At 41.7% G+C, this 21,356-nt stretch overlaps 1 protein-coding gene across 4 annotated transcripts in view; it reads right to left on the reverse strand.

Annotated features, from left to right (window-relative positions):
- The window catches only part of ipo13 (importin 13), a 215,200-nt gene that overhangs the window by 137,901 nt on the left and 55,943 nt on the right, over window positions 1–21,356 (reverse strand). For 3 of the 4 annotated variants that reach the window (XR_005460326.1, XM_038794212.1, XM_038794210.1), the window contains exon 3: window positions 15,786–15,848. The exons of the other annotated variant lie outside the window; for it this stretch is intronic. Coding sequence is in view for 2 of the 3 variants with exons in the window: in XM_038794212.1 (XP_038650140.1) it covers window positions 15,786–15,848 (63 nt within the window). In the remaining variant the exon portion in view is untranslated. The remainder of the gene's footprint in view (window positions 1–15,785; window positions 15,849–21,356) is intronic. 4 annotated transcript variants of the gene reach the window in all.

The raw sequence follows: 21,356 nt of genomic DNA on the forward strand, positions 1-21,356 counted from the left end.
AATCTGTCTAACTCCTCTTTAAATTTACTCACTATCCTAGCATCCACCACACTGGAGTAGCAAATTTCACAAAATCACAACCCTTTGGGAGAAGAAGTTTCTCCTCATCTCGGTTTTAAATTTACTACCCCTTATCCTGAGACTATGACCTCTTGTTATAGAATGCCCCACAAGAGGAAGCATCCACTCCACATCTACTTTATCCATACTGTTTATCATCAAGTATATCTCAATTTGATCTCCCCTTATTCTTCTGATCTCTTCGAGAGTATCGGCCTAAACTATTCAATCTCTCTCCATACGACAAACTTCACATCTCTGGAATCAACCTCGTGAACTTCCTTTTAACTGCCGCCAATGCCACTACATCTTTCCTCAAATAAGGGGGCCAAAACTGTGCACAATACTCACCAATGCCCTGTATAGTTGCAACAATACTTCCTTACCTTTATACTCTATTCCTTTAGCTATAAATGGCAACATTCCATATGCTTTCTTTATTATCTGCTGTACCTGCATGCTAATTTTCTGTAACTCATCAGCGAGGCCCCCCAGATCTCTCTGCAATGGAGTACGCTGAAATCTCTCCCCATTTAAATAACAAGTTGCCTTCCCACTTTTCTGGCCAAAATGCAAGACCTCACACTTATCCACGTTAAACTCCATCTGCCACATTTTTGCCCACTCTCCTAACCTATCCATTTGCAAGGTTATTTCCTCATTGTGACCTACTGTCCCACCTATTTTTGTGTCATCTGTAAATTTGGTTTGGAACCTTCCAAGTTGTTTATATAGATTATGGGGCCCCAAGTACCGAACCCTGTGACACCCCCCCCCCCCCCCCAAGCTACATCATGCCATTCAGAAAAGACCCATTTACCCAACTCTGTCAGCCTGTCATCTATCCAAATTACCCCTAATCCCATGTGATCTAACCTTGTGACTTAACCTTCTGTGCGGTTCCTTATCAAACACTTTGCAGAAGTTCAGATATACTACGCTAAAGGATCCCCATTATCCACTTTGCTTGTTGCATCTTCGAAGAACTCTAGCATATTAGTCAAACATGATTTGCCCTTCATAAAACCATGCTGATTCTGATGGAGAGTGTTTTGACTTTCCAAATGTCCTGAGATTACATCCTTGATAATTAATTCTAACAATTTCCCAACAACAGATGTTAAACTAACTGGTCTGTAATTTCCCACATTCTGCCTCCCTCCCTTTTTGAATAAGGGAGTTATGTTATCTTTTTTCCAATCCACTGGAATCTTTCTGCGGCCAGTGAATTTTGGAATATTATAACCAATGGATCCACCATCTCCACTGCCACTTCCTTCAACACCCGAGGATGCAGGCCATCTGGCCCATGGGGCCTGTCTGCTCTCAGTCCCAATAGCTTGTTGAGTATACTTTCCCTATTGATGTTGATTGTTCCAAGTTCCTCCCTTTCTACTACCTTTGAATTTCCCATCCCTATAGGAATGGTAGTGTCATCCACCATGAGGCAAAGTATTGATTTAGCATCTTTGCTATTTCAGTGTTTCCTACTAAAAACCCCGGTTTCATCTTCCAAGGGGCCAACATACACTTTTTGATCATTTGCATTAGTTTTCTTTGCAATTTACATTAGCTCTTTTTATTACTATTTTAGTATCCTGTTATTCATGTTTGAAAGTTTCCCAATTTCCAGCCTGCCACTAGCCTTTGTAATATGATTTGCCTTAGTTTTTTGTCTTGATTGTCCTTGACCTCCTTGTTTAACCATGGATGTTTTTTACCCCTCTTCCCATCTTTCTTCTTCACTGGGATATATTTTAGTTGTGAGGAATTGAGTATCTCCTTAAACAACTTCCACTGCACATCAACTGTCCTACCTTTTAGCCTTCCTGCCCACTCTACTTGGGGCAAATCTGTCCTCATGCCGATGTAATTTCCTTTGCTAAATTCCAGAACACGTATGGGGCACCACTTTCTCACCCTCAAACTGAATTTTGAATTCTACCATACTATGGTCACTACTCCCTAGTGGATCCTTAACTATGAGGTCATTAATTAATCCTTCCTCATTACAGAATACCAAATCGAGAGTAGCCTCCTCCCTGGTTGGTTCCCCAACATACTGTTCCAGGAAACAATCTCAGATACATTCAATGAACTCTGCCTCCAGGCTACCCTTGCAAATTTGATTCTTCCAGTCTGTGCATATTAAAATCACCCATGATTATTGCCCTAACTTTCTTATAAGCCCCCAGTATTTCCGGGTTTATATTGTGCCCCACTGCAGAACTACTTTTTGGGGACCTATAGATTACTCCCACCAAGGGCTTCTTCCCTTTGTTACTTCGTATTTCTACCCAGACTGATTCAACATCTTGATCTTCAGTGCTAATTTATTTCTCATTACAGCACTGATCCCATTCCTCACCAGCAGGGCTACACCACCTCCTTTTCCTTTCAGTCTTTTGGAAATACTGCATATTCTTGGATATTCAACTCCCAGGCCTGGTCTCCCTGTAACCATGTTTCAGTAATCGCCATCAAACCAAACGCTTTTGTTTCTTTTTGCATGTTAACAGTTAAGTTTGTTCAAAATGCTTTGTGCATTTTGATCCAAAGCTTTTAAATTTGTTTCACTGTTAAATTTCCCTACTCTTCTGTAATTCCTTGGTGCATAAAGATATTCATCCGTTCTGTCCCTCACCTTTATTTTCTGGGAACCATCCACCACATCGCTAACCTGCACTCTTACCGCCTGCTTGAATTTGAGTTTTCTAATTTCCCCGACAACTGAACCTTCCTCCCACCTATTCAGTTTAAAGACCTAGTTACAGCTCGAGTTATGAGATTCGGTGGGACTCTGGTCCCAGGATGATTCAGGTGAAGAACATCCCATCGGAACAGGTCCCTCCTTCCACAATACTGGTGCCAATGCCATACGAATTCAAACCCATTTCTCCCACACCAATCTTTGAGCCATGCATTTACCTCCTTAATCTTATTGACCCTGTGCCAATTAGCTCGTAGCTCAGGGAGTAATCCAGAGATTACCTTTTTAGTTCTGCTTTTTAATTTAGCTCCTAGCTGTTCATACTTCCTGAGCAGAACCTCTGACCTTGTTCTACCTATGTCATTGGTACCTACATTGACCATGTCAACTGGTTCTTTACCCTCCCACTCCAAGTTCCTCTGTAGCCCAGAGGAGATATCCTGAACCAGAGCGCCAGGTAGGCAACACAACCTTCGGGATTCTCGATCCTAGTCACAGAGAACACAGTCTCTAAATATACCATCCCCAATTACAGACTACATTTATCCCCCCCCCCCCCCCCCCCCCACTTGAATGACTCCCTGTACCACTGTGCTGTGGTCAGTTTGCTCATCATCCCTGCAGTCCCCTTTCCCGTCCACACAGGGAGCAAGAATCTCAAACCTATTGGACAGGGACATGGGCTGAGGCTCCAGCAACCCTATCTCTTGGATCCCTCTACCTGCCTCACTCGCAGCCACACCCTCTTGTCCCTGACTACTGGCCAAATTTAAGCTACTTAGTCTAAGGGGTGTGACTGCTTCCTGGATCAGTGTCCAGGTATCTCTCCCCACTCCATGATGTGTCGCAGAGTCCAAAGCTCAGAATCCAGCTCATCAACTCTGAGTTGGAGTTCCTCAAGCAACCAACACTTATTACAGATGTGGTCACTGGGAACCACAATGGGGTCCAGCAGCTCCCACATCATGCAGAAACAACGCATCACTTGATCCTCCATCTCTATTTTATTAGTTTTTAAATATGTTTTTAATATGAACAATAATAGTGTGGTCATATCCCTAGGTCAAATTTTAATAATGTAAACTCAAGCCAAGAGGAGGCTCAGTATGGAGATGTGCTGGTACTTTTAGTTTTAACTAGAAATTAAATATGCTATGATGGATCTGCAACTATGCCTTATTGCCTCAAAGAAATGAAGGGAGATGGTTTGCACAGCACATGCAAAGCACAAAACAAAAATATGGATAGGCTGCAGGAGCAGAGAATCTATCAAAAATCTATCCAACTCTGCCTGGAATATGTTGAATGACCCCCACCTCCCCCTCTTTGCGGAAGCGAACCCCACAGACTAACATCCTTCAAAAGAAAAAAAATTCTCCTCATGTCTTTAATAGTCGACCGAATTGTGTCCCTGGTTTTCGTCTCTCCCACAAGGAAAAACAGCCTTTCAGCATCCACCTTGTCATGTCCCTTCATGCTCTTATATGTTTCACTATGATCACCCTCATTCTTCTGACCTTCAAGGGATACAAAGGTAACTTGCTTGATTTCAGTGCAAGTTGGGCTCCTTTGAAAGACAAGTCGTAAAAACTGCTAAATTTGAGAGGATGCAAAGAAACACCGCAAGAACATCCCACAGGGAAATGAGGACAGTACAAAGCCTTTCAGTGAGAAGAGCAGAGGGGTCAAGCACTAGCCTTAGACCCAAGTTAGCTTTTGTTAAAGCAGGCCTCAGATGGACAGCAAGGCAGAGAACATCACCACCGACCTTGTGGGATGTAGGAGGAAATTGGAATGGAAGAATTCGAAACTGAGCATAACCTACAGGTAAATTCAAGTGTGACAAACATGCATCACGGATCACAGCATGACAAGAAAATATTACACCCACTGATAGTGCACATTCTACCCAAAATCTAGATATCTTACAAGGTCACCCATGACATGGTTCTCGGGGAAAATCAGTGCATATGGTTTGTTATCCATGCTTTTTGACTCATTGTTTCCAATTATCCATCTCCTGATATGCTGATGTTTTTCTGTCTACCTTGTCATATTTTATTTTGTTTCTCAGGAGTACAGAATGGTGAGCATTTTAGCTCAGACAGATCACAAGACACGGGAGCAGAATTAGGCCACTCAGCCCATCAAGTTTGCTCCAACATTCAATCATGGCTGATATTTTTCTCATCCCCATTCTCCTGCTTTTTCCCCATAACCCCCGAGAGACTGACCCAACCAAAGTGAGAAACAGAAATAAAAGTGAGTGAGCTTGCAGGTTAGGCACAGGCCAAGGGTATTTACTTTGGTGAAAAATGGCGGCAATAGTAGGAGTGGCTGGGTTGCTGTTGAAAAGCGAGGATTACAGGCATTGTGAAATGCCTCAATGCTCTCCATACTGGCCCAGTGCATCGCCTCAACACCAGCCCCATCTATGTCTCCATTCTCCCACACTACAGCAAGAAAACCGGATCTAGCCAGGAAGCCATTTACTTTAGAAAAGACTACTCTCCCCACCACCACAAACTTTAGAACAATACTGAAGAGAAGCTTGGAAATTGTCTCCATTACACAATCTATCTAAATAAACTTATTTTGTGCAAAAGCAAGATTATGGGTTTATCATGAATATTTGATAGTTTTTTAGTGTGTCTTATGAAATAAAACCGCCATCTGTAGTGCAAAACATTTTAAGAACACTTCAAAAGGTAACTAAACTTTCAGCACGAAAAAGGGCAACAGGTGGCGAAGTGGGGAGGAGAGGATGCATTAAAATTGAGCCATTCTAGATAATAAATCCAATTAACTAATAGGTTAGAACACATTTGTGACATTATGGGAAATATTTAGAACCAAAAGGTTAATGTCATATCATAATTAACCACTAGATGGAGCTAGATGCAGAACTATATGAAGCACTGACTCACAGGCTTCTGGGAGAAGGCTGGAGAGGAGCAGTGAGAAAGAGTGGAGCTAGATGCAAAATAATAGAATCACAAAGAACACCATGACAATTATTTACTTTAGCAGGTTTGAACTTCATTTGCGCAACAGCGGAGATAATGCAGTCATGCAGAAGCTTTTTTTTACAACAGTAATGGGACAATAGCAATTCCCTGCACCCAACAGTGTAGCTTGATTATTTGGTCATTAACGCCAATCTGTCAAAATCAACAAATCGTTCCTTGCACAAGTTAATCACAAGAGGAATTATGTACATGACTTGTCCATTTTACAAAAATGAAATGCAGACACTATCTGACGGAACGTTTGATTTTTCTTCATGTGCATGTTTTGATTAACTCAAAATCTTTACTGCAAGGACCCATGAATTGCCTAAATGTTTGCTCATATATGGATCATAAGCTATATAGATCACAAGCTATGCAAACAGATTGTGGCCAGCAATTATTTCAATCCAAATTACATTTCCTACACGTAATTATTAATGAGCACGAGTGAGATTTGGTTGGCAGGACTATAACATGAAACAAAAATATTTCTGTTGTTGCTCCAGAACCATCTTTAAAATCTGGCAATCATGGAGTCCTCCATTCTTTATGTCACCACGGTATGCCCCGTTTGCTTCACGAAAGCTGAATGGTGACTGTTTCCCCAGGAAATCTTTCAAGGCAGGAGACATTTGATCCAACAGGGTGACTCTCTCGGAGGACCAAATGTCAGTTAGAATCAAGAGGCTCTCAATACAATACACCTTAGCACAATCTGATAATTTACATGCTAGTATGATCCCGGAATCCACAAATTGAATGCTGTTAATCTTTCATACATCTCCGGGTACAGACCTCCATGTTGACATCCTGAGTGGATATGACAGCATCTTGCACACTTTTAACCATACAAGTCACTGGCAGAGTGGTTAGCACTGCTGCCTCACAGCGCTAGGGATCTGGGTTCAATTCCAGCCGTGGGTCTGTGTGGAGGTTGCACGTTCTCCCAGTGTCTGTGTGGGTTTCCTCCAGGTGCTCAGGTTTCCTCCCACAGTCCAAAAATATGCAAGTTAGGTGGATTGGCCATTCTAAATTGTCCCTTAGTGTCCAATAGTCAGGTGGGGTTTACGGGGTTCTGAAGATAGGGTGCTCTTTCATGGGGTCAGTGTAGACTCGATGAGCCGAGTGGCCCCCTTCTGCACCGTATGAATCTACGAGCTCAGCAGGAGAAAAACTTAAAAAGGGGGGGGGGGGGTACCTTGGATACTTTTCCTTTCTTTCATTATTATTCAGATGAAGTTGGACAAACAATTAGGAATATGGTAAACCACTGGCTCACCACTAGCCCCGAGAAATAAAGTGCATTAATGGGTGTTCAGGGTTGAGGGCATGATGCTCGCCTAGCAAAAGACAAAGAGTTTGCTCAAGCTGGCTGAGATAATAGAAGACAAAGCACAAATTGAGAACATTGCTGCTGGCAAACCGACAAGGAGCAGGAAGTGACTATCTTTGTGGGCAGCACGGTAGCACAACGGTTAGCACTGTCGCTTCACAGCGCCAGGGTCCCAGGTTCGATTCCCGGCTTGATTCACTGTCTGTGCGGAGTATGCATGTTCTCCCTGTGTCTGAGTAGGTTTCCCCCGGGTGCTCCGGTTTCCTCCCACAAGTCCTGAAAGATGTGCTGTTAGGGAATTTGGGCATTCTTAATTCTCCCTCTGTGTACCCGAACAGGTGTCGGAATGTGGCGACTCGGCCTTTTCACAATAACGAAATTGCAGTGTCAATGTAAGCCTACTAGTGACAATAAAGATTATTTAAAAAATTAAATCAAATTTGCTGATTCATTTTTCTGGGATTGGTAAACTGCTCTCACCTGTTATGGTCTTATGCATCATTTTAACTCACTGCTCTTCAATAAACACAACCTTCTCGACCACCTTTTTGGGAAACCATGACTCCCAAACCCCAAAATTACAACAGGCACAAGGATTTAGAAGAATGAAATTCAGAGAACCAAAAGATTGATTTCTTCATTTATGAAATTTTCAAAATTATGCACTTGATCAAGAATATAGCACAGACTATTCAGCAGGATTACAGGCATACAAAACCCAAGTGGACCAAGAATATGTAGAAAGCCACGAGCTGGCCGATACAGAATATTGAAAACAATGCAATCGCTGAAATCATTTTAAAAACAAGCCCTCAAGTCATGTCCACAAAATGAAGCCAAGAGCACACATAGAAATTCACACAAACACTATGTCCAAAGAAATACTGAGAAGTGTTGACAATATAATCATTCTATGATCCTATAACAACTACAGATTGGGAACTATCTTGAAATACAGAGGGCTTGATATAGCTCAGCAAGCAGTGAAATAAAGATTTAAAAGAAATGCATTGCTCATGCTTTTCTTTATTATCTGGCATTGTTTTCTTCGTGTATTTTACAAATTGGGAATATATCTGGACACAGACAGATAACAGGAACCATTTGGTTTTACTGAATTCACACAAGTTTACATCAAGTGCCAAAGATTGCGATAACTGGAATTTACATTTTCATATACAATTATCTTTAAAAGTTATCAATTGGGAAGCATAATATCTTGTTGAACACTTTGTATTTAATCCAGAAAACTATGCAATGTAGCAAAAGGTTATTAACTATTTGCACAACCTATTTTACATCACCATTTCTCTCAGCTGATCCACTGCTTATGATCTGTTACTCAGCTTATATGGCCAAGTATTGGATGAACAGAAATTTCTTCCAATTATTTTTGTCTTTGGTCCTCACCACAACTCCAAAGAACCACAGAATTCCTACAGCACAGAAGGAGACCATTTGGCTCATGGCTCAAAATCATCCTAACCAGGCCGACTCCCCATCCTATCCCCATAACCCCACCTAACCTACACATCCTTGGACACTAAAGGGGCAATTTAGCATGGCCAATTGACCTAACCTGCACATCTTTAGACGATGGGAAGAAACCGGAACACCCGGAGGAAACCCACGCAGACACAGGGAGAAAGTACAAACTCAACACGGTCAACCAAGGCTGGAATTGAACTCAGGTCCCTGGCGCTGTGAGTCAACAGTGCTGACCACGGTGAAATCATGACACCCCTCAGTACCAGTCACCAACTCCTGCACTTGACCTAATCACTATCCGAAGTTTACCATCTGCCTTCAGCCTTGGAATCATATATGACCTGAAGAGCTGATGCAAATGCTCTCCATCACCAAGACCACCTACTTCTACCTCCGTGACAGTCTGACTCCTCTCCACCTTAGTGCCATCTGCTGCTGAAACCCTCATCCATGCTTTTGTTACCTGTAGACTTAAGTATTCAAATACTCACCTAGTCAATCTGCCACCTTACATGCGCTCAGCTCATCCAAGATTTTCTGCTGCTCGTCACCCAACTCGCACCAAGTCCCATTCACCAATCAACCTGTACTCAATGATCTATAATGGCTCCCAGTCCAACAAACTCTCAATTTTAAGATCCTCACTTTTGTTTCCAAATCCCTCCATGGTCTTGTTCCTCCTCATCTTTTAACCGCCTCAGTTCTACAATTTTCAATAATCTCTACTCTCCTCCAATTCTGACCTCTTGCACATCTTTGCGTTGCCATTGACAATCATGCATTAGATGCCTAGTCCCTAAGCTCTGGAATTCCCATTGTACACTTGCCTACCCCCTACTTTAAGATTTACCCCTTAAAACATACTTTGACCAAGCTTTTGGTTAACTGTTCTAATATCTCCCCATGTGGCTTGGTATCAAATGTTATCTAATTATGATTTGTGAAGCGCCTTGGAATGGTTAAATATATAAAAAACCCTATATAAATGCAAATTGTTGTTGCTGACAAGAGTTGCAACTTAATTAGCATTGTTTCATTGTCATTTTGGAAATTTCCTGAGCAAGGGTTTATGTTGTAATAATTTAGGCGTTTAAGACCTTACTACCAGTGATTACAGGTAAAAGTACAATACAAAGGAGCATCAAAATATCAGTACAGGTTGAAAATCCCTTATCCAAAATGCTTGGGGCGGAGTGTGTATCAGAGGTCGGAAAATACTGCATAGGTGTGGCGCACATTGGGAAGTGCGTAGGTGCGATGTGCTTTGGGGACTGCGCATCGCCCAGGAGCTTTGCGGGATTTCCCATTTGTGACGTCGCGTCAGCGCTCGAAAAAAAAGTGTAGATTTTGTCATTTCGGATAGGGATGTTGTAATAATTTATTGCAACATCGAAAATTCTGCGACTCGCCAGTGAACAGTTGAATATTCATGTGTCACTTTTAATATTAAAAAATCCATGGCAATAAGAAAACGGAAGACTGAAAAACAAATCAATATGTGTCAGAAAAATAAAGTGAAATTTGACATTTGTTTCATCTGAAAATCAAGACTGATGGACTGTTAGCATATTACTGACATATTGAGACTGAAGGCAATTGAATGTGATAGCTATCAAGACTGTACTCTAAACTTGGTGTCCATCAGATTTGTTCCCTCGAGTCACTTTTCCTGAAAGTGTGCTCCGTTAAGGATTTTAGCATTCTTTTCTTCAGCCTGCTGTGTTGGTGACCAAGTAGTGCCCAAGCACAGCATGGTTGCACAAGTGGATAGCACTGTGGCTTCACAGCACCAGGTTTGCAGGTTCGATTCCCTGCTGGGTCACTGTCTGTGCAGAGTCTGCACCTTCTCCCTGTGTCTGCGTGGGTTTCCTCCGGGTGCTCTGGTTTCCTCCCACAGTCCAAAGACATGCAGGTTAGGTGCATTGGCCATGATAAATTGCCGTTAGTGACCAAAAAGGTTAGGAGGGGTTATTGGGTTACGGGAATAGGGTGGAAGTGTGGCTTAAGTGGGTCGGTGCAGACTCGATGGGCCGAATGGCCCCCTTCTGCACTGTATGTTCTACTAAATTCTCCAGTAAACAGGCATTTGAATCCGTTTCTAATGTCCTCAAGTCTTCTGTGTTCTGGTATTTTCAGAACAAACTCTTACATACAAGAAATATATATAAGTGATTAAAATCTATTTTACACTTCAAAAATTTCAGTGAAGCCACAGCTCAAAGAATTAAGAAACCCCAACCTATATCAACTAAAGCTTCACATGCATTTGATTCTTATACAGGAGTATGGCACATCTTTGTCCACATGCTGCTACAACCTCTCCTTTCTAAATATTCCAAACACATAGGCCTGAAATAAAGGGTCTTAATTTTCATGGAAAAAATTCATCAAGAGATTAAACATTTTATTTGAAGATTATTTATTTTCGACCTCCTCAGGTAAATAAGGGTTTTATTGATAAGTAGAAAGGACAATAATAGGTCACATGCTTCCATTAATCTTATCCTCCAATTTTCTTTCCCTACCTGGGGAATGAGGGGGCTCCAGCTCAAAAGCTGCCCATTAACAAATACAACCAATGCTAGGAATTTGTGTGAGGGGCCCATTGCATTTTGTAGTTGTGCCTCCACACACAAATTCATGTTGGCTTTTTTCAGAAAAATTCCTTCAGAAAGAACCTCTTGCTAGAACTAAACCTCAAATTTAACAAATACCTCTCTGCATTAGCACATTGCAATATCATGGATCATTAGCAAAGATGAAACAGCAAACATGGCTTTTAAAGTTTCTTTTATACAAGTTTATAAATTCAGAATAATTATACATTCAGCATATGAGTTATAGAATTAAATCAAGAGATTTAAGTCTTTGACTTTAACAGCATGTTCCTGCAATGTGCCCAGAGATTGGAACTTTATTGGTAATTTCCAAAACCAAGAGGACATTTTAATATGCAAGTCATTAACAACCTCATGATTACATTTAAGTAATAAGAAAAATACAATAATCATGCCGTGATTCCTGGTGTGATCAGATAATCTTATTTACAAGCAAGATACTATCCTTCCACATGCTAAATCACCTGAACTTGGGTAATGCTTGCTCACAAAGGTTTGTTGAAAACCCTGGCTGCTTCATCCGGGTCATCATTTTTTAATTGTGCTCACAATGAATGAAGGATCAACATGCGTCTTTCCTCACCAGTTTAATTTTCTAAATAGTGAAAGGAAGCATCTAAAATCGGATGTGTGAAGCAGCCAGACATTTCAATATTGGAACATAATTTGCATGTCTAAAACTCTGGTACCATCAAACCCAAGACTAATGGAGAAAGTGTCATATCACTCGTGCTGTCATTAATGCCAAACCTTCTACACAATTCTCCCCATTGCTGCTTTATTTCTGACAGGTATTTTGAGTTAGCATGAGAAATAGGAGCAGCAGTAGGTCATACAGCCCCTGAAACCTGCTCCACCATTCAATAAGATTCTGACTGATCTTTGAAACCAACTCCACTTTCTTGCTTTTTTAAAAAAATGTTTTTATTCTCCATTTTCACATTTTCCTCCCAAATTTACACCCCACCCACAAACAGTAAACTGTAACAAATCCAAAATCAATCCCCTTAACAATAACAACGACCCGTCCTCCCACCACTCCAAACAACGGCCCACCTGTCAATATATGCACCCAATAAAACAAACCCTCCCACGGTGGAACCAAAAAACAAAGGAGAAAAAGAAGTCCGGGAGTACTCATAGTCACCAGAGTCCACTCTCCTCTCTTCTTCCCACCCCCCCCCCCCCCCCAACACCGTCCAACCTCTGAAAGAGCACCGTACGTGATACCCAAGAGTTGTAAACCCCCCCCCCCCCACAACCCCTCCTGTCCACTGCCTCTTGCAAAACTCCTCCCCCCAACCTCGGTTCCGTCCCCCCAACTTTCCACCCCGTCTAGACCATTCGGACCCTGTTCTGCCAGGCTCAGATGGCCGCAGCCCCTCCCCCCCATTAACTGGACGGTTTAAACCGGCCAGCACAGGGGACCCCGTTCGGGTCCCTTTTCCCCTTGCCCGGCCCAAGGAAAACCCATAAATCCCCTTTTAGCACACACACCCCGCATATCCACCTACACCCCAAAGAGCCCTCACTTCGAGTGCAAGTCCCATCACTTCCCTTGTCCAAATATATAACATTGGCTCCTTTAGCCCATACACCCGCACGCAGTGAAACAAAAAAAGAAGAAAATACAGTCCTGAGGTTACATCCGCACATGGCCATTTCACAATTTCTCAGTTCTGCCACAGTCCTTCTGCCTTCGCAAACTCCTCCGCTGCTTCCGCCGTTCCAAAATAAAAGTCCTTGAGCTTGTAAGTCACCCTCAGCTTCGCTGGATATACAATGCCGCACTGCACCTTGCTAATGTACAGTGCCCTCTTCACTCGGTTGAAAGCAGCCCGCCTTCTCTCCAGCTCTACCGTAAAGTCCTGGTAAACACTTATACCAGCTCCAGACCACTGCACCACCCGCTTCTGCTTGGCCCAGCACAGGACCTTCTCCTTCACACTGTACCTACGGAAGCAGAGAGTCACTACCCTTGGCGGCTCACTCGCCTTTGGTACAGGCCTCCATGACTGATGAGCCAGATCCAGTTCATATCGGGAGGGATCGTCCCCCTCCCCCAATAGTTTCGCCAGCAGTCGGCCTCGGCCCTTCAACTCCTTCGGGCAACCCCACAATCCTCAAATTCTGTCGCCTGGATCTGTTTTCCAGGTCTTCCATTTCTCCTCGCAGATCCTTGTTAACCTCCATCACCTTCCGCATCTCCTTCCCCATCGAGGCAAGTTGATCACCGTGCTGCAATAACGTCTCCTCCACTTCCTTCAGAGCCTCACCTTGCGCCTGGACCTCCGCCACTGCACCCGCCACTGCTGTCATCACCGGGGAAATCGCCTCCTCCACCAGCACACTCAAAACCTCCCTCATCTCCTTCCTCATCGCCTCCAAGTGTTTTGTAAACTGACTTTCGAATTCTGCAGCCATCACCTTGGTAATTTCTTCAGCCGTAACCAATGAGGCCACCCCAGCCTCCCTTTTCCTTGGTGATCCCGTAGTGACCTCTCCACTCCCCGACGGGCCCTCAGCTGTTTTTTTAATGGCCGTTTTCTTGCTGATCCTGGACATCTTCTTCTGCTGTGCCTCCTCTGTGCCTTCTCCCTGCCTTTTACGCCTCCGTGGACCCTGGGACCGGGCTTAAAGCCTCGAAAATGCTGTTCCCGAATGGGAGCCCTCCGTTGTGCGGCTGCCTCCCGCCCGCCGTCACCAGAAGTCTCCACTTTCTTGCTTAATCCCAATATCCATAAATCATAGAATGTAGAGTGCAGAAGGAGGCCATTCGGCCCATCAAGTCTGCACTGGCCCTTGGAACGAGCACCCTACTCAAGCCCATGCCTCCACCCTATCCCCGTAACCCAGTAACCCCACCAACCTGTTTGGACACTAGGGGCAATTTAGCATGGCCAATCCACCTAACTCGCACATCTTTGTACTGTGGGAGGAAACCGAAGCACCAGGAGGAAACCCATGCAGTCACGGGGAGGACGTGCAGACTCCTCACAGACAGAGACCCAAGCCAGGAATCGAACCGCGGACGCTGGAGCTATGAAGCAACTGTACTAACCACTGTGCTACCGTGGGGATCCAATGACCTATCAATCTGAGCCTGGAATATACTCAATAACTGAGAATTCATAGCTTCCAGGGTAGATAATTCCAAAGATTTACAACTCCTGATGAAACCTCTCCTTACCGCAGTCCTAAATGGTTATGCCCACTAGGTATTCCCACTTTTTGCATTTCATGTACAAGTACAGCAAAGACTTCTGAACACCACTATTTAATAGTCTCTCACCATTTAAAAAGACATTCTGCTTTTATATTCTTCCCACCAAAATTGAACAGACTCACATTTCTCCCCATTGTACTCTACCACCTCCTTGCCCACTTATTTATTTAAGCTAATATCTTTCTGCAGACTCTCAGCTTACTTTCCCACCCAAGTTTGTATCAATAGCAAAATGCGGACACATTACACAGTGCTTTGATCCAAGACATTAATATAAATTCTAATAGTTGAAGCCCCAGCATTAATCCTTGCAGCATCCAGTAGTAACAGCCTGCCAACATGAAAATAACAAGCTGTTTTCTGTCATTTAAACCATGCCACTATCCAAGCAAATGTTTTACCTCCAGCCTACCTTGTGCAGCAAACATTTGTATGGCGCATCGTTGAATGCCTTTTGAAAATAAGAACGTACTATGTTTATTGGTTGTCCTTAATCAATCCCTGCTAGCTACAGCCTCAAAAAAAAACTGTCACTCAATTCCCTTCCAATTTTGGCTCTGATGACGTGTGCGAGTTAGGCTCAGGGCAGAATTTTGGATGAATTCAAGTTTATGAAGGATAGAATTTGGAAAGCCAAACAGGGAGCATTGGAATGGACATGTATTGAGGTAATAGTGGCATGGATGAATATTAAAGGAGCTGAAGCAGTGAAATACTTAGGTTATAGCATGGAAGCAAAAATAGACAGCCTTAGGTGATGGTAAGGTGGTCAGAAGCATATTTCAGGGTCAAATATGACACAAAGATTGCGAACAGTCTGGGGCAGTTTCAGAAAGTAGTCAGAGAGAGGAATGTGTTCGGTAGTTAGGGAACAAAATTTGTGGTAGATACTAAAGGCAACAGCTTTAGTTTCACAATATCTGGTTGGCGGTTACTTCTGCTCACTATTGGATGTTAGACAAGCAGTCTGATAGTTTAGAACCAGTGGATGGAGTAGATAGTCTTGTGTTGAGGAAGAAATGCGTATCATTGGCATACAAATGGAACATCCACTGTAGAACCATTGCATGGGTAAATAGCCCTGGTATTGAGGTAAAGCTGCATATCATTGGCGTACAAGTGGAACAGACACTGTTTTGGGATGATATCAATTCAGGGCAGAATATAGATGCGAAATAGGAAGGGACAGATCTTGAAGGTGTCTTCTTAATGTGCATCTCATTTGTTAGATCAGAAAACTTAAAAGTAGCATTGAAAAAGAAAAACAAAATGAATGCAAGATAATAGCATAAATTAGAAATTGTCGAGTGCAAACTAAACAGAAGTAAGTTTTACCTACCTGTGTTCCCCCATCTCCCTTATAGCTGCAGAGTCAGCAAGATTCAGCAAGATGGCAAGAAATCTGCACAGGCAATAAGGGAGAAGAGGTGCTAAGACAACAGACAATAGGAGGCAGGCCAAAACATGCAGCACTAGCGAAACAATGCTACAGTAAGTATAGCTAAGCACTTCAGAGATGGCTGCTCTATTGGGTTATATCATGCACATTGTCTTTTACTCGTATCCCCTTGAAACAAGAATGCACAATGCAAACAAAAATAAATTTCATATACATTAACATGTCTTACAAGACATCGCCTGATTAGTTCTTAAAGCAATGGTTGAATGCAAACTTTAGAATATGTTACATGATTTGGGCAAATGAGATTCCCATTATTTCCACAATCAATGCATCACAACTAAACCACCTTTTATTACCTAAATAAAAAGCCAAATAATGCCAATACTCAAAATCCAATCAAAACAGAAAAAGCTGGAAATACAAATAGATTAAAATCAGCATCCATGGAGACAACAAACTACATGGAATTTGTCTCCCAATTGACAACTGTAAAACGAGGAGATGGAAAAGTGTACTGATATGCTTACCCAGCCCTTACTTTTCAGTTCTGGAGGTGTACAAATGTGAAACATTAATTCATCACAAACAAGCTCTTTTAATATCATTTTGGATCTCAATGCAACTATCTATTACACATTTAAATGTATAAATCAACACAGAAATCAGTCGTACTTCATACAGGACATAGGGAACGTTTCTTTTAATCTTTCATTACGACAAACTAATTTCTATAACACAAGGCTATAAGATGGAAATACCACACAACCTGTGACTGGCTTAAAACAGGATGATTTTCTTTGTGTGGTATTTATGAGGGTGGGATGTGGGCATTGTTGGCCAGGACACTAGAACTTCTCTCTCTTTTTTACCCCAAGTAGTATTTTCCGACCATCAATATCCAAACACAATCTTATTTAGATACCAACCAAAAATGGTACCGGCAGCCTGGCACTCGCCCTCAAGCTTTTATTTTTTTTTTTAGTAGAGTACATTTGGGAAGATAGAACAGCATTGAATAAGCTTGTGTCCCTTATCCTACAAAACACATTGGAAATTACAGCAAATCTCAACCAAATAGTCACAAGATAACAAATTATATGTTTATAGAGAAGGAAAAGAAGGAGCAAAATAATTCCATTCACCAATAATTAAACAAAGTTGTTTTTAAGTGATTGTTCTATACAAGTGTAGATACCAAATTTTGAAACATGCTTTGCAACAAACTGCTGGACCAAAGCACAATAAACATTGTTAACTATTATCTAATTCCAAATCCCCCCCCCCCCCCCCCCTTGTAACGCAGCAGCACCCTCTCTGCATGAGCAAGCGCACACACACTCACAGGAAAAGAGGGGTGTTAAATCACAAGTAAAAAGGATGAGTGTCTTTGTTTCAGATGGGTTGTCTTCTGCTACACCTTCCTTCAACCTAGGCTTTCAATTTGAAGTTTCTGCCTTCAGTCTGTCATGATTTTTACTGCATATTCATTCAGGTCTCTGCAGTTTCAGAAATACAGTAGCTGTACAGCTTTTCTGGAGAAAAGAAAGAGAAAGCGCAGCTCTTTTCCTCCGAGTATCCAGGACCCGACTGTGTTTTCCTTAGGTCTCTGTAAAAATCATTCCACTCGGGTAGGATCCAGTTTTCGCCCGTTACCAGGCAGAATACAGCCTTTTGGGGAAGGCCCTTACAACATTAACGTCAAACAATTTGGAAAGACCAGTAGCCAAATAACTAATTATACCTAGGTGCCCATGGTGATTTGGTGTTCCTGCAGACAAAAACAAGATTTAAGTTTTCTTCCCACATTTATAGAAACAGGCTTTTGGGTGCAACAAGGCCACTACGAGTAATCTTAATAATCCACGTAAACTTCCTCCCAACGCTATAAAATCGATCCCTTTCTCTCTCATACTTAAATAGCTTCTGCTTAAAAAAACATCTATGCTATTTGCAAATTTCCAGTTCTTCTGGCAACACCAAGAACAGTGTTTTTCAAACTTTTTTTCAGGCGACCCATTTCCACAGAATGGCCAACTCATATGACCCACGCCACATTCACAATAGATTCTCCATAGTTACTTCTAAAAACGTCACGCTCATTGTTAGCACTTATTATTGTTGGTATTATTAAATGTAAAATTGTAATGGACAGTTCTATCCTGACTCCTTGCTAAAAGGTGTACCTCAGGATTATCAGGTATTATACCTTCACACCCATTGGTAGCATTTGGAGAATTGCGTGCAAATGCTGGAAAGATCAACAGGCTCAATATTGCACAGTTTTAACAACATCATGTTCACTCGTTCAAAACCTAACATGACCTTGGATAAGAAATTAAACTTCAAAACTGCTGACATGGCAGGCTTCATTAAGCTTGAGAAGGTTAAATTCGCCCCGAGAGGATCGGTGCAAGGGTTCTTTAAACGGTGGTAACCTTTCCTCGACTTTCTGGCTCAACGATAGGGTACTGGGACAGTAGCAGCAGCAACCCGGGGGGGGGGGGGGGGGGGGGGGGGGGGAGAAGGGGGGGGGGGGGGAGAAGGGGGGGGGGGGGGAGACGTTGATTACGTTTGGTTATTTTATTTAAATTTGATTTATTTAATTTTAATTTATGGTTAAGTTCTCTTGTTGGGGGGTGTGGGGGGGGAGTGGGATACATGTGATGTTACGGTATGGGGGGAATTGTGGGTGTTATGGGGCTGTTAGTTGCATATTACTGCTTGTTGCTATACTTGTTATATTTTTATATTTTCTGTAAAAAATTCCAATAAAAATTATTTTTTTTTAAAAACTTCAAAACTGCCACTTCAGAAACAGGAGCCCTACAAACTGCCCCAAGTTGCAAACTGCCCTAACTACACTGTGGCCCAGAGAGGCAAGGAAGTCCATGGCACCAGCTTCTACATCAGCCTTGTGTGGTCATACACGATGTGCTGCAATGAGATTTTACCTAGAGGGGAAAAATGGTCAGGTGATCTTTCGGGATCATTTTTGGGGACCTTTTGTCGACCCGTTCTACACCATCCCGTGACCCATCCGCGTGTCACAACTCCACTTTGAAAATCACTGACCTAGAATATGTATTGCGGACAGAAAGGGTCACCCACCGATTGTTGCAAGGTGAAACTGCCAAAATGTTGTTTTCTACCATAACCAGAAACAAGTTGCTGGAGATAATATGAAGTTAAGAAATATTACCAAGACATTGATTAGCTCATTTGTGGTGTTTAAGTAGCAGCATCACATTTGCCAACAAATTTAAATGATTTGCATATCTTTACTATTTTTATAAAACCATTCACTGGGAAAGTTGGCTTAATATACAATAAATTATTCATTTATATTATTTTAAATTTAGTACTGGCACAGAATGTGTAATGCCTGTACATGCGCTGTATTCTGCAAACAAAAAGCTTTGTGACTTTTAAAAATAATTCACAGTAATAACGGTGACCAAAATATCTCTCAGGTATTTTTGTTACACCCAACACAGAAGAAATGCATTTGAAACTACATTTAAAACACTTTGGGGGAAGGACAATTATACAATGTTAGATTGTATCTAACATTGTAGCTGATCGTGTAAAACAATATTCTGACAACAGCATTTGCATCTTATATTGTTTCCATAAACAAACATATCTTTTGTTGGTACCATAGAGATTTGAGATAGCAGTGTTTGATTTTATGGAATAACTTTCTCTACAAAGCCGATTATCTTTTTTAAGGCTAAAAAGAATTGTTGAAAATGTTATAAAGTAGTAAAACAATCTGGAAGAAAATCATGCTTTACAGTGTTTTAAAAAATCAATCTGTACATTAAACATTCTAAACATAAGCAAACAAAAAAGCTTATCTGTTTATCTTTAAACAAATCATCAATGTCAATTCCTCTTCGTGTAGCTAGCTTAACATAATGTAGTTTGAACAGAACAATACTGCATTCACTATTTTCTCATATTTATAAACAATTGTGTGTATATATATATATATATACATACACATACACACATTTTTTTCTTACCCGCATTATTTACTTTATTGTACAGAGAGGTTTATTTTGTCTTTCATTTAATTGACCTTCTATACATTTTGCCACCCTCTGGATCGATCTATAGTACCCCCCACCCCACCCCCATCCCCCTCTCCCCCTGGGCTTCAGCTATGTTTTGCTCCCACATTCGCTGGGTTGAATGAGTTTGCGCTTTCTTCCTAATGTGTTCAATTTTAATCAGTTCACATTTACACAAGGAGGAGGAAACAGCACAAACTGATTCTGAACGTGAAAGAAATGATCTACAATGAAACATTAGAGAAGCTGAAGCTTTAAAAGATTTAAAAAAAGTGACTTCAAAGTATTAAATCTAGTTAAACAAAGTCAGATCATTTGAATGGACAGCAAGATTTTAATATTTTTTCTGGTTTCTTCCTCTTGTCAAGGATTGGATGCAGCATTATGCCAGTCACCTCTATTGTAGAAGCTGTTCTCACTACCTCCCAGTAGCCCATGTTTGCCCATTCCTTGATGTTGCTTGTTCCAGAAACTCTTGGTCTTTCTTGGCTTTCTTGAGAATGGGGATGAGAAAAATATCACCCATGATTGAATGGTGAAACAGACTCGATGGGCCAAGTGGCCTAATTCTGCTCCTATGTCTTATGGCTTCTTTTCCATTGATTATGGCCTTCAAACAGCTTTCTGGACATAACATATTGCCTTATCAGATGGCCAAAAACTCAAATATATTGATGTGTGTATCAAGTCCTGTGATGTCCATTATGCCTCTTCTGGATTTCCGTCTCCTTTCAACATTCTCATTTGTTTGCGCTCTTTCCAAAATATTCTAAGCACTCCGCATTTCAAAGGCTTCAAATCTTTTGATCATTTGGTTGCTGACAGTGCAGGTTTCACAGCCAGAGAAGAGTTGACCAGATACAAAATTCAGATATAGTATTTCAGCAAACTTCTTCTTGTACACAGGCTCATCAGAATAAAATTCATTTTGTTGAAATCACCTCTTGCTATTTCAATTCGAACACACATTTGTCAATTTGGAAATTAATGGTGGACAGGGGGAAAAAAGGATACATGTTTAGAATAGCCAATCAAGAAAGGTAATAGAATGAAAACCAGGCAGTTATTCAATGCATTTTTAAAAAAAATTTCATGGGTTGTGGGTGTCACAGGAAGGGCCAGCATTTATTGTCCATCCCTAATTGCGCTTGAGCAGAGTGGCTTGCTTGACCATTGAAGAATCAATCATATGTAGGCCAGAGCAGGTAAGAATGACAGATTTCCCTGCATGAAGAACATGGTGAAGCAGATTTTTTTTTTTAAAAGAAGGACAATCACACTCGCCATTACGGAGGCATGCGTTGTATGTCAGAGATACGCACACATGCACACACAAGGCCATCTGTCTTTTGCTCTTAACATTGTTGGGTTACGGGTATACGGGTTACGTGGGTTTAAGTAGGGTGGTCATTGCTCGGCACAACATCGGGGGCCG

This window comes from Scyliorhinus canicula, chromosome 4, assembly GCF_902713615.1.
Source record: "Scyliorhinus canicula chromosome 4, sScyCan1.1, whole genome shotgun sequence".
In the NCBI taxonomy this organism is placed as follows: Eukaryota; Metazoa; Chordata; class Chondrichthyes; order Carcharhiniformes; family Scyliorhinidae; genus Scyliorhinus; species Scyliorhinus canicula.